The sequence below is a fragment of the Azolla caroliniana genome, unplaced genomic scaffold (assembly GCF_043228905.1).
Source record: "Azolla caroliniana isolate FFs.n. ecotype wild unplaced genomic scaffold, voAzoCaro1.0.p SCAF_10, whole genome shotgun sequence".
In the NCBI taxonomy this organism is placed as follows: Eukaryota; Viridiplantae; Streptophyta; class Polypodiopsida; order Salviniales; family Salviniaceae; genus Azolla; species Azolla caroliniana.
Genome location: NW_028230445.1, coordinates 1,531,040 through 1,545,067, shown reverse-complemented (window position 1 = coordinate 1,545,067; position 14,028 = coordinate 1,531,040). Strand labels below are relative to the sequence as shown.

At 41.1% G+C, this 14,028-nt stretch overlaps 1 protein-coding gene across 1 annotated transcript; it reads right to left on the bottom strand.

Annotated features, from left to right (window-relative positions):
* Nucleotides 1-4,471: 4,471 nt before the first annotated feature.
* LOC147858622 (uncharacterized) lies at nucleotides 4,472-8,205 on the bottom strand. The gene is made up of 2 exons (XM_087325380.1): nucleotides 6,158-8,205; nucleotides 4,472-5,475 (listed from the first exon to the last, which is right to left on the bottom strand). Exons 1-2 carry the CDS (start codon nucleotides 8,112-8,114, stop codon nucleotides 4,847-4,849), a joined length of 2,586 nt encoding a protein of 861 aa, XP_087181506.1. The 5' UTR covers nucleotides 8,115-8,205; the 3' UTR covers nucleotides 4,472-4,846.
* Nucleotides 8,206-14,028: the final 5,823 nt, after the last annotated feature.

Here is a 14,028-nt window from a genome sequence, read left to right as displayed (position 1 = left end):
CTATGCTCCACAATTTTTCCTTCATGTTTCAGAAACAACATGACATACATGTAAATGCTTGTCCCAAGGACCCAAAATCCTTCTCTTCAATGGCCATCCCCATTCATTCCTTGATGGCTGGTTTTGGTCGGGCCGGACATCCCAAGCCTCTTGTGTCCCGTCCAAATCTCAAATCCCGGCCGGTTTAGAAATTTATCTCCACACACCACTCGGCTTGACTCGTCCATGCAATCACGACAGGTGTAGAAACGATCGCCAATGATGCTACAATAAAGCTCGAACAACAATACTGCCCTTTACCTTATTCTCCGTTGGCATTGAATGTACAACAATAGTCAAAAACTTATACCCGTAGTGTTAACTCGCCCTCGAATCATGAGTCTCATTTTCAACACAACTCACATGGATGAACAGCACGCAATTGACATGGTGGTGTTGTCGAAGCCATGTTTGTTAGTTGTGATATGCGCATGAACCGCACGTTTTCCCTAGGTTGTAATTTGGTGCCACCATGTCACCGATTGTTTTAATCGCTCCTCTAAATCTAAGAAGATATATATCATAAATCGGATAAGTATAACTATATACGTATCCACGAAATCGAGTTTATAATCTTCACATTCATAAGTGTATTGATGATAGATCATAGAAGGTCACATAAGTCTAAAATAAAAGTTTTGCATTTTATTCATGAAATATCAATGTATAAGGAGGATTTCATTTAACCATATTTAACTAGAATGGAGCAAGCATTGTCTTGCCTCATTGACGCACACACATTACATGAGTAAGTGTTGAATGAAACAAAACAATTACAAAATAGCTTAGCAAGGTCCTTGGAAATTTTGTGTAACTATTATTCACATATATGTAAATTCATGTTATTTTTTAGCATTACCGAGATATGCCTTGTTAAAGTTAGGCTCCTAATAATATGGAAATATAGATTAAGTGCATATTTTAGATCATATTATAAGTATAAATTATAATGTATCTTCAAAGCATGCACTTGATGAATATAATGACGAGTTTAATTCGAGTTTCTATATTAGCTTAATCTTCATTCGTTTAACGCTCATTGTAGTTGGTAATTTTCTATCATAGAATTGATTTCCATTGAAAACATGGCTAGTTGTCTTTTTAAATTTGCACCTGTCTTCACAAAGCATGCCTATTTCATTGAGTCTTCCTCCAAGACAGTCCCTACATCTTTACGTCTTTCCTACAATTGGATTGAAACCAAAGTAAAGAAACCCAAATATTACAATATTTCACTTTGCAATACAATTGTATTTAGGAAATGAGACTTTTCTATTGACTAATCATGGCTTCTAATTGGAGAGCACTCCCTAATTAGCAAACGCAGTATCCAATGGATTGTAAATTAATTTTTAGAACAAGCCATAGTTTATTCTTAGTGTATCACTAGAGTCTCAATTTGCACGTGGTTAGCAACTTGAAGTTGCCAAGCTATTTTTACCAAGATACTTATCAAACTTGACTTTGTTCATGTTACAATGGATAAAGCAACATTGGGTGGACACAAACTTGTCCATTTATTTCTCCTTCTTAAAGCCTTGTCAACTTTGCCTTAGAAAGACAATCTGGTTGTTTTTTACCCTTATGTTGTGAGAAGTTGTCACAAGAAACTATGAGCTTGCATGATCCTGGATAAAAAAGCATAAAATCACCGAGGATTCATGTGAAATATATCTTGGCAACCAATGATGAGCTTTATTACCATTGAATTTCAATGACATCCAAGCAAGCTATATAAACATTGTCATTTACCACATAGATGAAGAACATTGTTGGACATATTGAATTTATATATTCCTTCAGCACCACGTGTTTTATTCAGTTAGCAAAAGTGCTATTTTACTTGTGGATTCAAAGATTAGAATGTTTGCAAGCACACATTCTATGCATAAATTCTAAAGGCAATGGCTTCACATTGTCTTTTAGCATGAAATGAGATGTTAAGTATCCTCTTTGTTTCGGTAACCAACATGGCATCAATGCCTTCTTAGATCTTATAGGCAACACTTACGACGTTAGAAAATATATAATCAAGGACTGAAATATGTGTATGTCGTCTTGTATGACTAAATGTACTAGCCCAAATCTAGGAACACTAAAACATATAAAACAAGTCTAGGATTCATGTACGAATGTTCATTGTCTAATCTCTATTTACCCTATTTTTTTCATTATTACAACTCTCTAACGTAAACGGTTCCTTATCAACTCGAGACACACGTGAAAATGCTTCACTTTGGTTCCAAAGAGTTACAATTGACCTCCCAATATGATAATAAAAATCACTCTTGAGTCTCTATCTCTCACGCACGGACGCACTAACCTTTTTTATATATATTTGTCACATCAGGAGGAAAGTTCTCTATTTCCAACAAATTCTATCTATTTCTTTAGCTTGGTTACAACTTTGGAATTTGAAACATTAATATTCAATGTTACCAAAACCCATGATATGATAGGAACACCCTATGCAACCCACATTGAAGTCTAGAATCTAGATTCATCAAGATTGTGTAGCCATGATGATCCATCCACTTTGATACCATGCCATTATCCTTTCTTGTGCAAAGAGGGGTTGCAAACTTGCAAATTTGCAATGACTAGAGATGAGCTATCATCCTGATTCCTCAATTAATTTAAGGAACATCGTGAATGTTAAAGTTGTAGTTGAGCATTTCGTAATGTGTTTGTTCTAGTAGACAAAAGCGTGCTATATTTGTACGCAAACACCTTGGGAATCCCTTGGGGGATAACGATCACACACCAACATGATTAGGTTAGGTGCCATGCACTATCCCTTTACTTTGTCCTTGCCCCCACCCTTGCTTTAATTCTTTCTGGTTTCTCATTATCTCTTCACCTTGCTTTGATTTATTATGATAGATTATCACTGAACTACTTTTTCTTATGGCTATTTCGGACAAGGTCACAATTTATTTACTAATATGATCATGGCCAAAAGTGATATCCCATATTACCCTTATAAATTATCATGAGATATTCTTTATATTTTCCCTTGAATTTTTTCTCCTCGCATAAGTTATCAAAGAACAAGGTCTTCCTACCTAGACACTAAAGTGTTTAACATTTCCAATGTCAGAAACTTCAAGTACTTGTGAGAACTTAATGAATGGGCCATGACAAAAAATGATTAAGAGTAGGTTTGGATCAAAATAGTTATAAGTGGCAACTTGGCAAGGCCACCTCTAAGAACACTAGGAGAGAGGCATGGATTTCTGCTTTAACAAAATGGATATGGTGTCCTTTTTTGTCATCAACAAAAAAGAGAAAGTAGTAGTAAGTGGTTGAATTCATTTTTTGTGTGTTTCAAACAAAAGAATGGATTTTGGTTCAAACTTTCACTTTTTGTATATTTTCCATTTTCCTATTCCAATTTGTGTCCAGCAAACTAAAAATATTTTTACCTTGAAGTTCCAAAAGTTTGTCTTTTCAATGCAAGAAGGCATAAGCCACTAGAGAAACGGTAATGAATCGCACTAAACTAAATGCGACAAAGTGAAAATTTGGACCAATGTAATAAACCAAGGTCGAAGAACCTTTGAAGGGATGTCTCCAAGTTCGGGAGAAGAGAGACAAGATAGTCGAGGTTTTGCCAAATGTAGAAGAGGATGGGACGTCCTATTTTGTCATTCAAGATCGAGAAGAGATAGAGAGAAAGAAAGAGACCCATTAATGCGAGGCATTGTTTTCAATGTTACCAAAAAGAAGACACCCAACAGTTCCATTGCAAGGGGCAAGCAAAAGAAAACTTTACAACCTGCAAGGTATTTATTAAAGAAGCACCATAAATATGAGACGTTGGTCCTTATGCTTCCGAATGAGTGACCATTGCATTTAAACATGACAGAGGTGCATATGATATTGATGTCAAGCTTGAAAGCCTCTTGCATTCATGTGCCATTGGGAACATCAAATGTTTTGGCCAAAAGTAAACAACGAAACCCCCCTACCCCTAATTTGTAACAACACAATTTAAAGGAATTTATGAGCATAAAGCGTGGATTCCACCAGATAGTGTCTTAAGGTTCAAAAAATTAGTTTCTTTTTCTAAGGACAAGTAGAGGAGAAAGACTATGAGAAAAGCTTAGTGACAATTGGAGTTTTTGTATACTTGATCACAGGTGTGAGGAACCACATGTACAAGCATTATGTGCTAAAAATGTGGTTTCTCGATAATACTCAATTTTGGTCGATCTTCGGCATCTGTCACTAAGTTGATGGACAACCTCGATTTGCACCTTTGTATGTTGCTAGACTGAAAAAGAAAAATGCTTGAAAAGCTTTTGACATTGCTATATTTTCCATGATTCAAAGAGCGAGAAAGATCACTCTTGTGCTAGCAAAAACACCTTGGTTTGCTCCTTTGTATAGCGCGCATTCAATCGGAAACAAGCAATTCGAAGCAAGTAAGGCATAAATGTTTGTAAATAAATCGATGCCGAGCGAGAAGGCGGTGGCAATCAATATACAAATCAAGCAGAGGAGGTAGGATAATAGTAGAGCTCGAATGGCATATAAACTCAGCAAATAAATTGATTCAAAATCGAATGAAATTATGAATGAGAGAAGATGGCAGATAATTAGAAGGGGCGGGGGATTATGAAGCTCAAGCTTGGGTTAAGAGCTCAGAAACTAAGATTAAGATCAACCCTTTGCTAAATTAAGAGGTAAGCATATGTTGATTAGAGTGAGCTTTGCTTAAATCTATGTATGGTAAGGAGGTGTACACATCATACATACATGGGGTAAAAATGTGTACACATGGTAGAGATGGATGGGCGAATTTTTAGACGGCCGACGAGTCGGAGGACGTCGTGGTCGTGTGCTGGTGTTGGTCGGGCTTACCGAGCGTCTCATCGAGGTGCCGGGAAATCTCCTCCATTGAGGGCCGGCTGCCTGGGGACGGGGCAACGCAGTTCATGGCCAATTGAAGCGTGTTGATGAGCTCGTCCTCGGTAGGGGCGGAGCCCTTCATGAGCTCCAAGTCGAAGATCTCATTCGTCCACTCCTCCTTCACGATGGACGCGACCCACTCGGGCAAGTCCATCCCGGCCGTTTGGTCGCCCGAGGTGGCCTCCGCGGGGGACTTCCCCGTGAGGAGCTCTAGCAAGACAACCCCAAAACTGTACACATCAGATCGGGTGGTGGCCTTGCGTAGCTTGGTGAGCTCGGGCGCGCGGTACCCAAGCGCAGTGGCGGTCGCGATCACATTGGCATTCGCGGCCGAGGTCATGAGCCGTGAGAGGCCGAAGTCGGAGAGCTTCGAGTTCATGCGCGCGTCCAGGAGGATGTTGCCCGCGGTGAGGTTCCCGTGGATGATGTGCTCTGTCGCGTGGAGATGGGCGAGCCCACGCGCGGCTCCGGCCGCAATGTTGAGGCGCGTGTGCCACGTGAGGGGAGTCTCGGGTCCGCGAGCTGTCAAGAAATCATCAGTAAAGAGAATACAAATCTTCTATATACATATTATTACAGAGGAAAAGGGGGAGACAGACACAGATTCATGACACCCAACCAAGATTTCTCTCTACACCATTGTACTCCTTTGTTTTGTGAAGTTATGGTGCAGCAAGACCTAGATTTATTTACTAGGATAACACACAATTCCTTGTGTGAAGTTAATGCCAGAATTGCTTAGTACCCAAGCTTTGAAAAGGTTTAATTAAGACTAGCTGGAGAGAAAACAAAACATCAAGTTCTAGGCATAAACATATATCCTTTCCATAGATTTCTTGTGGGTAGAGTATGGAGAGCCAAATTGGGTACTAAGCAATCCTGGGGTTAATTTCTACAATCAAAATCTATGTTACTAAGATCTTTTTCCCCGACAGGCTTGAACGAATCGAAGTGTGCTAAACTGTTTCATATGCTAGAATGTGATGATGCCTATATATATTCGCAAGGATGTGGATGCGTGCTGCAGGATAAGTGCATCGAAGCATCAACACATCATCATAATCATAATCATCATCATAATAATCATAATCCTAATCATCATCGTAATAATCATAATCATCGTCATCATAATAATAATCATAATCATAATCATAATCATAATCATAATCATCATCATAGTTGAGTTAAGGAATTATGGTCTTACCATGAAGGAATGCGGACAAGCTCCCTCCCGGCATGAAGTCGAAGATGAGGAGCTTCTCATTCTTGGGTCCCCAGTAGTAGCCACGGAGAGACAGGAGATTGGGGTGCCGGATCTTGCCCAGCACATTCACCTCCAACTCGAAGTCGCGCTGGCTCTTCACGACCCCTTCCCGGAGCCGTTTCACGGCCACCTCGCTCCCATCCTCGAACGTGGCCTTGTAGACGGTGCCATACGTGCTCTTCCCGAGCACCTCGGCAGTGGCGCACAGCAGCCCATCGGCCGTGAACCGCAGGGAGCCATCGAAATGGACAAGCTTCCCACCGCCCACCTCTCCTCCTCCTCCTCCTCCGCCCGATCCATAGGCATCTTTCTCTTTCCCCCCCGATGAGATCCGTCCGGAATTGAACTTCTGGCCCCCGTATTCGTCCGCATTGCTCGAATCGGCCCCTGAATTGGTCTTCGTCTTCGTGGTGCTCGACATGTCATCTCTCTTCGTAGTGGTAGTAGTGGAGGAGCCCATCTGCCTGCAGAAGATGCAGAGCAGAGCAGATAGCAGACATATGAGCAGGACCCCTGCCGCCACACTGCCTATCACTATCACAAGAAATGTGGCCCTGCTGAATCGCCTCCTCCTCCCCCCCGACTGGTCGGGATTCGGCGTCAGAGATGATGTGGTATTGCTATCTGAAGGAGTGCTAGAGATCCATGGAGAGCTCGGCGGCGGAGATTGGAACGCACAGGCTACAGATGCATCGTATCCACACAGACCTTCGTTCCCTGCGAAAGAGCTCATGTCGAATCTGTGTACAAATGCAGGTACCCCACCTGTTAGATTGTTGAATGAACAGTTGAAGACCGTGAGGTTCTTCAGATCCGCGAGAGAAGGTGGTAAGCTTCCATTGAAGCTGTTCACCGAGAGATCTAGTGACTGTAAGTTTGTTAGGTTTCCGATCGCTGCAGGTATCGTGGAGGAGAGGCCATTGTTGCTTAGGTTCAAGGTGTTCAGGAAGGTGAGGTTACCAAAGAGGTCTGCAGATATGGGGCCTGACAGAGTGTTGAAGGAGAGGTCCAAGAAGGTGAGGTTGGACACAGAGAACTGAGGGAGAGAGCCGTTGAGCTGGTTGTGGGAGAGGTCGAGGATGGAAAGAGAAGGAAGGGGATTCATGAGCGCAGAAGGGACAGATCCTTGCAGAGAGCTATGGCTGATGCGGAGCTCCTGCAGAGATGGCAGGGAGGCGAAGGAAGAGGCGGAGAGAGAGGAAGAGAAGTTGTTGTAGCTCAAATCGATGAAATAAAGCTTCGAACCAGAAGAAGAAGAAGAAGAAGAAGAAGAAGGCTGTGCAGAAATGGAGGTGGAATTGGCGGAGACGACAAACGCAGGGAGAAGACCAGAGAGAGAGTTATGGCTAAGGTCGATACGTTGCAGGAAAGGAGAATTAGCGAGGCCAGGAGGAATGGAACCAGAGAATTGGTTCCTGTTGAGATACAGGCCACGCAGGTTAGGGAGCATGGACAGAGAAGAAGGAATGGCACCTTGGATACTGTTCGAATGGAGGTTAAGCTTCCTGAGAGCGAAGAGCTGCCCTATCTGAGGAGACAGAGAACCTCCCAGAGCTTTGTTTGCGAGCTGCAGAGCTATGACTTGGCCCTTCGCGCATTTCACCCCTACCCAGGATCCCCCGCAGGCTCCTCCAGAGCTGGAGGAATTCCAACTCTGCAGTATGTTCAGCGGATCGGTGAGCGCACTCTTGACCGCCATTAAAGCTTGGAGGTCAGATTCGGCGATGATAACGCCATCAGGTGGAGGCAAATCTTCTGCTTCTAAGGAATACGGAAAAGAAGAGGAGGAGGAAGAAGAAGAAGAAGAAGAAGCAGCAGAAGCAGGAGACAGCTGCAGTATTGCTACGGCGAGAAGGAAACTTGCGAGGATGGAGGAGGAGGAGGTGAAGGTGGCCATAGCCGCAGATGTGATCTGGTGTATAAGTTGGGAGTACAGAATTAGAGGCCAGTGAAGGCCACCATAGCTGGAGCTTGCAGCTGAAGTACAGTAATACTCTCAAACAGACGAGAGGAGTAAGCCGGAGAAGCTGAGCTAATTAGTGCTCAATCTTCACGCCGGCCAGGCCACAATGTCTGGAAAGAAGAATCAGAGGCCGCGACAGATTGCAGTAATGTATACAGAGACGAAAAATGCAAGCGAAATCAGTTCTGCGGAATCAAAGCAGGAGCTGAGCTGGGGGGTGGGGGAGTAATCATCAGTCTTCTGTGCAGAATGCAGATGAAGATGAAGATGAAGATGGTGCCAAGCAACAGATGAAGAATGAAGAATGCAGAATGCAGAATGGAGATGAAGAAGCAGGTTGAAGATGAAGATGAAGATGAAGATGAAGAATGCAGAATGGAGATGGAGATGGAGATGACAGACGAAGAGTGAAAGCAATTCTACAGGAAGCAGCAAAAGACACACAGACACAGAGAGACACAGAGAGAGAGACAGAGACAGAGAGACAGAGAGACTTAACGGTCATGAATTATATGAGAGAGAGAGAGAGATGAGAAGGGTGCCCACCATCGCTCTCGGAATCTGTTCTCAGAACGATTTGTTTTTAATTTCCTCTCTCTCTTTCCTCTGTATCTCTCCTGCAGTGAATGTTGTTTATTTACCTCTTTATGTATGTATATATGTACATATGTGTGTATATACATACCTATGTATAATGTATGTATCTGTCGGACGTACGTACGTATGTATGTATGTCTCTGTATGTATCTATGTATGTCTATGTATGTATCTATGTATGTTTCTGTATGTATCTATGTATGTCTCTGTATGTATCTATGTATGTCTCTGTATGTATCTATGTATGTCTCTGTATGTATCTATGTATGTCTATGTATCTATTTATGTTTCTGTATGTATCTATGTATGTCTATGTATCTATGTATGTCTCTGTATGTATCTATGTATTATGTATGTAGCAAAGCTTATGTAGAAAAGAAAAGAAAGAGGTCATCGGATCGAATCCATCCACATTGCCAGCATATGACGACGACGATGATGGGAATCACCTTGACATGCTCTGTTTGTTCATCCATCCGCCCGTCCTCGGGCACTCCTCCCAACAACCCGTAACCCTTGACGGACCTCATATACCTACCCAGCCACGACACTCTCGCCCAAATCTCGTGTTGCGTGTTCTTAGGGTCAAGCTATGCACCCCCAACCAACCAACCAACCAAACCATACGCCCGCGCACTTAACCCAGTATGTCGTCATCTGATCACAAACGAAAGAGTTGATGTTGGCCATGGTCATGGTCATGTTGAATCATGACTCCAATGATCATGGCCATGGCCATTTTGAATCGTGACTCCAATGGTGATGGTCGTGATGATGCTCTATCTCGTGACGGTTCGTCCTTCCTTCGGAATCCCCTTCACAATTGTGGCATGTGGGACTTGATAAGTGTGTTACAAAAACATCTTGTCTCTCTCGACTGGTGCAACGGGGAGAGAGTAGACACTCCTTCAAAAACCACCCCACTCACACGAGCATAAGTGATGGGACTTGATAAATGCATTATAGTGGCCTCTTGTTTTTGTATCAAGGGTGACGAGTTTTCCCCAATGAACACGAAATAAATGGCCTAGAAGACATGGATATTGGTGGTTTGGACTTCAAGGAGTTATATGAGATTGATAGATAGATTTTGTTACCGTCCTTGGAAGTAATATTTTCACGTAGTATATGTGAAGTTGAGTATTGACAACAATGTTCAAGAATTTTACAAATGGACATAGCAATTGAGAGTGCACGTTGTGACACACAAACACACACACACACACACACACACACACACACAGATTTATTACCTCAGGGAGCCAAAATAGCACATGAGACATGGTAAGAGAATACAACTAGAGTACATGAGTACGTTTTGTATTATCAATGGCAAACAAGAGAGACAAACATTTTGATCAAAGGTCCATGGTGAAGTAATCGTGCGAGGGTTTGTGCAATCATATACAAAGGCCATTGTTTTCAACAACAAGGCATTTCTCTGGCTTTAGATAAATCCCCGATCTATGGTCGGCATCCCATCAACATATTTGGACATGTGGATGTCAATTACCAAAATTATTGAATGCATATTGTGTAGTTTTTGTTCAAGAGGATAAGGCAACAATTTCACTTCTAACCTTTTCCTTGGGTCTTGCGTGGTATTTTGGCCTCTAAGTAAGGTTAAATGACATTTTTTTCTTGCTTTTATTAGGTTGTTGACGCATTGAAATATTAAAGTCACAAACCATGAAATGTTAGGAACTCCGAACAACCTCTATATACACACACATTATAATTGACATCCATGACAATCAATCATTTGGAGTTGACCAACCAAGTCAACCTCGATGAAATCGTATGCATTCAATCATCGACTCACATCAAGAAGAGCGGCTTCTCCTTTGCCAACTGTTGCCATAAATCCGAGCATAATGTGTAAAATGTCATGAATGCCCTACATAATTCTACTAATGTTGTTGGTAAGTCTTTACTCTCTATACTATTAACTTTAGATGGCTCACTACCACTTAACATTGTAGGGTAGGTGATTCATTAGAATATTGGTTGGCCATTCAATATCCACATTGACCCCATTTTGTGCATCATTCATAATACCATCAGTTTACAATCATAAAGTGACTTATTTCTATTGAGTTTTACCCATGGCACAAGCAGCTCAAAATATATGTTTCTTGAGTTTATGCAATAATTTGTACGCACTTTAATAAAGGTTTCAAACACAGGTTCTTCATGAGCCTTCATAAGCATTAGATGTACAAGTTTTGTGAATTATGGCCATTGACCATTTGATTTCAAAACCAAAGTTATTGCACTTTGTGGACATCAAACTAGAAGTAGTTTGTTCTTTGCACATCAACTTGACTTAAGAATTTTACATTGCAATGTATAACATGTACATAATGACTCCATATGTGGGCAAATAGTGTAGAATAGGTGATAGCAACAATGTGGAAGAAGAGTAGTATCATCCAATCTACTCCTCTTGTTGTGGACCAAAATTGTAAAGTGGCTAAGAGCTCTATGTTTACATACAATGTTTTGAGCAATACAAAAGAGAACACATCATCTCTTGAAATATGTAAGGTCGATAAGCCTTCTATAATCACATAGTATGTCATATACATACGTTTACTTTTAAGAGCCACAATGGATGTTTGACCTCAAATGCTCGTAGTAGTTCCTCATGATTAGTATTCTTTGATTGATGTCCATTTTGCTTTTTTATGGTCTTCCCCAACATTTCATAGATCTCCAAAACAGACGATAAAAGAGCAGACAGGAGGTGCATGTTTGAAACCATTGAAAATAGGGATCCGCAACGGCTCAGCTCAAGCCTAAACCGTTTGGCTTAGCCGGCTTAGCGGCTCGGTTTAGGCTTGAACTTGCCTTAACGGTTTGAGATCAGCTCGGCTTGGCTTGAGCCTCGCCAAACCGGCTCTAAGCCGTCTAAGCCATTTAGAAACTTTACAGAGAGGGAGAGAGAGGGAGGGAGACAACATACAAGGGGAAAGAGAGAGGGAGAGAGAGAGAGAGAGAATGAGAGAATGAGGGAGACTAAACAGACAATGGGAGAGAGAGAGAGTGAGGGAGGGACAACTACAATGACGAGGAGAGAGGGAGGGAGACAACAAATAAGGAGAGGGAGGGAGGGAGGGAGGGAGACAACAGATAAGGGGAGAGAGAGAGAGAGAGAGAGAGACTACATAGAGGGGAGAGAGTCAAGACTACAGACGTGAGAGAGAGAGTGGGAGGGAGAGCTTGTACAATGTATACTATATAGTATATAGTGGATTATCTGAGAGAGAGAGGGAGGGAGGTTTCCAAGTCGTTTGCCAAGCCAGTTCACAAACCGGTTTGTCAAAGGTTCGGTTCAGGTTTGAGATCCCTTCAACGGTTTAGGCTTAGCCGGTTTGGCTTGGATTAGGCCAAACCGGCTAAGCCTAAACTGAACCGTTGCCGATCCCTAATTAAAAATATGTTGTGTGATCATTCATGAGATATTTGGAGGATGCGTATCTAGTAAAGCTCTTCATTTTTTGTACGTTGTGTTTGACTGACTTGTCGTGAACTATTAGAACCCACGATCGAGTTACGAAGTATATGCATGAATTGTTAACATATTGTCTAGGACTTGATGTTGGTCTTATGCAAGGAATTCATGTTGACAATATAAACTTTGGGTACTTTGATTTTGTAGCTTTATGAATATTTTGCTTTTGGTAGAATATCAATCCGTTGGGCAATTGATATATTCTATCACAACAGATAGAAATCAATTTTGTCAATTGTCATGTGATACAACCCTGAATGCGAGGCACTTAAGAACACGTGATGAAGTAGATTGGATAAATTCTATCAAGTTGGCTACTAATAAAAGACAGGTGAAATAGCAAGAATAGGACATGATTCTTGAGTTTAACGTGGGAGTCCTTACCCATCACATTATTGCATTTGTGACATTTTTATATACGATAATAATTTCAGTTGACTCCTTTTTATATTAAAATAATCACTTCATTGAGATTAGGAGTGGGATCAATTTCAACCATAGAATTCCAATGTTTGTTAGTGAGACATACTGTAATAGTTGTATCACCAATGAAAGGTATAAATGGAGAGCAATGTTCCTTTCTCGTTGAAGAGGGGTTTATTTCAAAGAAACATTGAAACACATGTGAAGCTCAACGTCACAACAACATGTCATAAGTTACACTACTCATAATAGTCATCTAACTAGGAGTTCCTCTTTGGTTAAAAAGAGTGGAGTTATTTAAGCATCAACATTGTTGACATGATATCGATTGTGGAGTTTGATTTTGGCAACATGATCTTATGTTCAACACGATAACGTGTATGGAACCACTACATTCTTAGATTATTAGAAATGAAATAAATTCGTTTAGTACTCGAGTATTTTCAACGTGCACATGTTGTGTTATTTCAAATGAATGTTCTAGTGTTTTGCATGCTCATGCAACACCAAACATTAATGACACAATGTTCCCTTGTCTCCCCACATTCACCCAATATCTCACATGCAACCATTTCATTTGTATGGAAAGGAGGCTGCCCTTTGACTTGAAATTTATTCAACCTCAATCCAAGAAACAAAACAAACAAATTCACATAAAGCTATTTAAAATTGCAAGATGCATTTGTTACCAAGCGAGATATGCAACAGATACGATCTTTGGTATACTCTTGCCAATACCAAAACATTGCGTGAATTTTGGACTTATTGTTCAAACAAATATATATGATGTTTTTGCAAAAGCTTTCTTAGCATTAAGGGTATTTTCTCATCGGTTACTATTTTTCATAAATCAAAAGGAAACTTGATTGATCACTCTTTTGGAACTTAGGTTTTTATTGTCTTAGTCCTTGTGGAACATACCGTTGGGTGGGAGATACACAACATATTTATGTATCTGAATGTGACACTAGTCGAGCAAGAGATAGCAACGAGGGACAATTCATCGTGTTAGGTCAATCAGAGCACGAGAAGCATAAGAAGTGATGTTAGCATTGACGAGTCTTTGCAACCCATTGGTCCCAATCCGATGCCAATCGAAGAACAACCCAAAGGGATTTGCAACATATACTTTTAGGTGCATGGGCATTGATGAGCTTAAGGATAATATCAATTGTTAGACCATTGAGTGGAAAGCAACAAAATGGAGCAAGGTGCACTTTCTGGGAAAAGATGTCAACATCGGGATTTTTAGTTTTTGAGTTTAGCAACATTTATAAAGGGAACAAAATCCAACATAAATATAAATTTTCTACT

Coding starts and splice junctions, on each gene's coding strand:
- LOC147858622 (XM_087325380.1), bottom strand. CDS start 8,114: ATGGCCACCTTCACCTCCTCCTCCTCCATCCTCGCAAGTTTCCTTCTC. Junction 5,476..6,157: donor CTTGTCCGCATTCCTTCATG/GTAAGACCATAA, acceptor ATTTCTTGACAG/CTCGCGGACCCGAGACTCCC.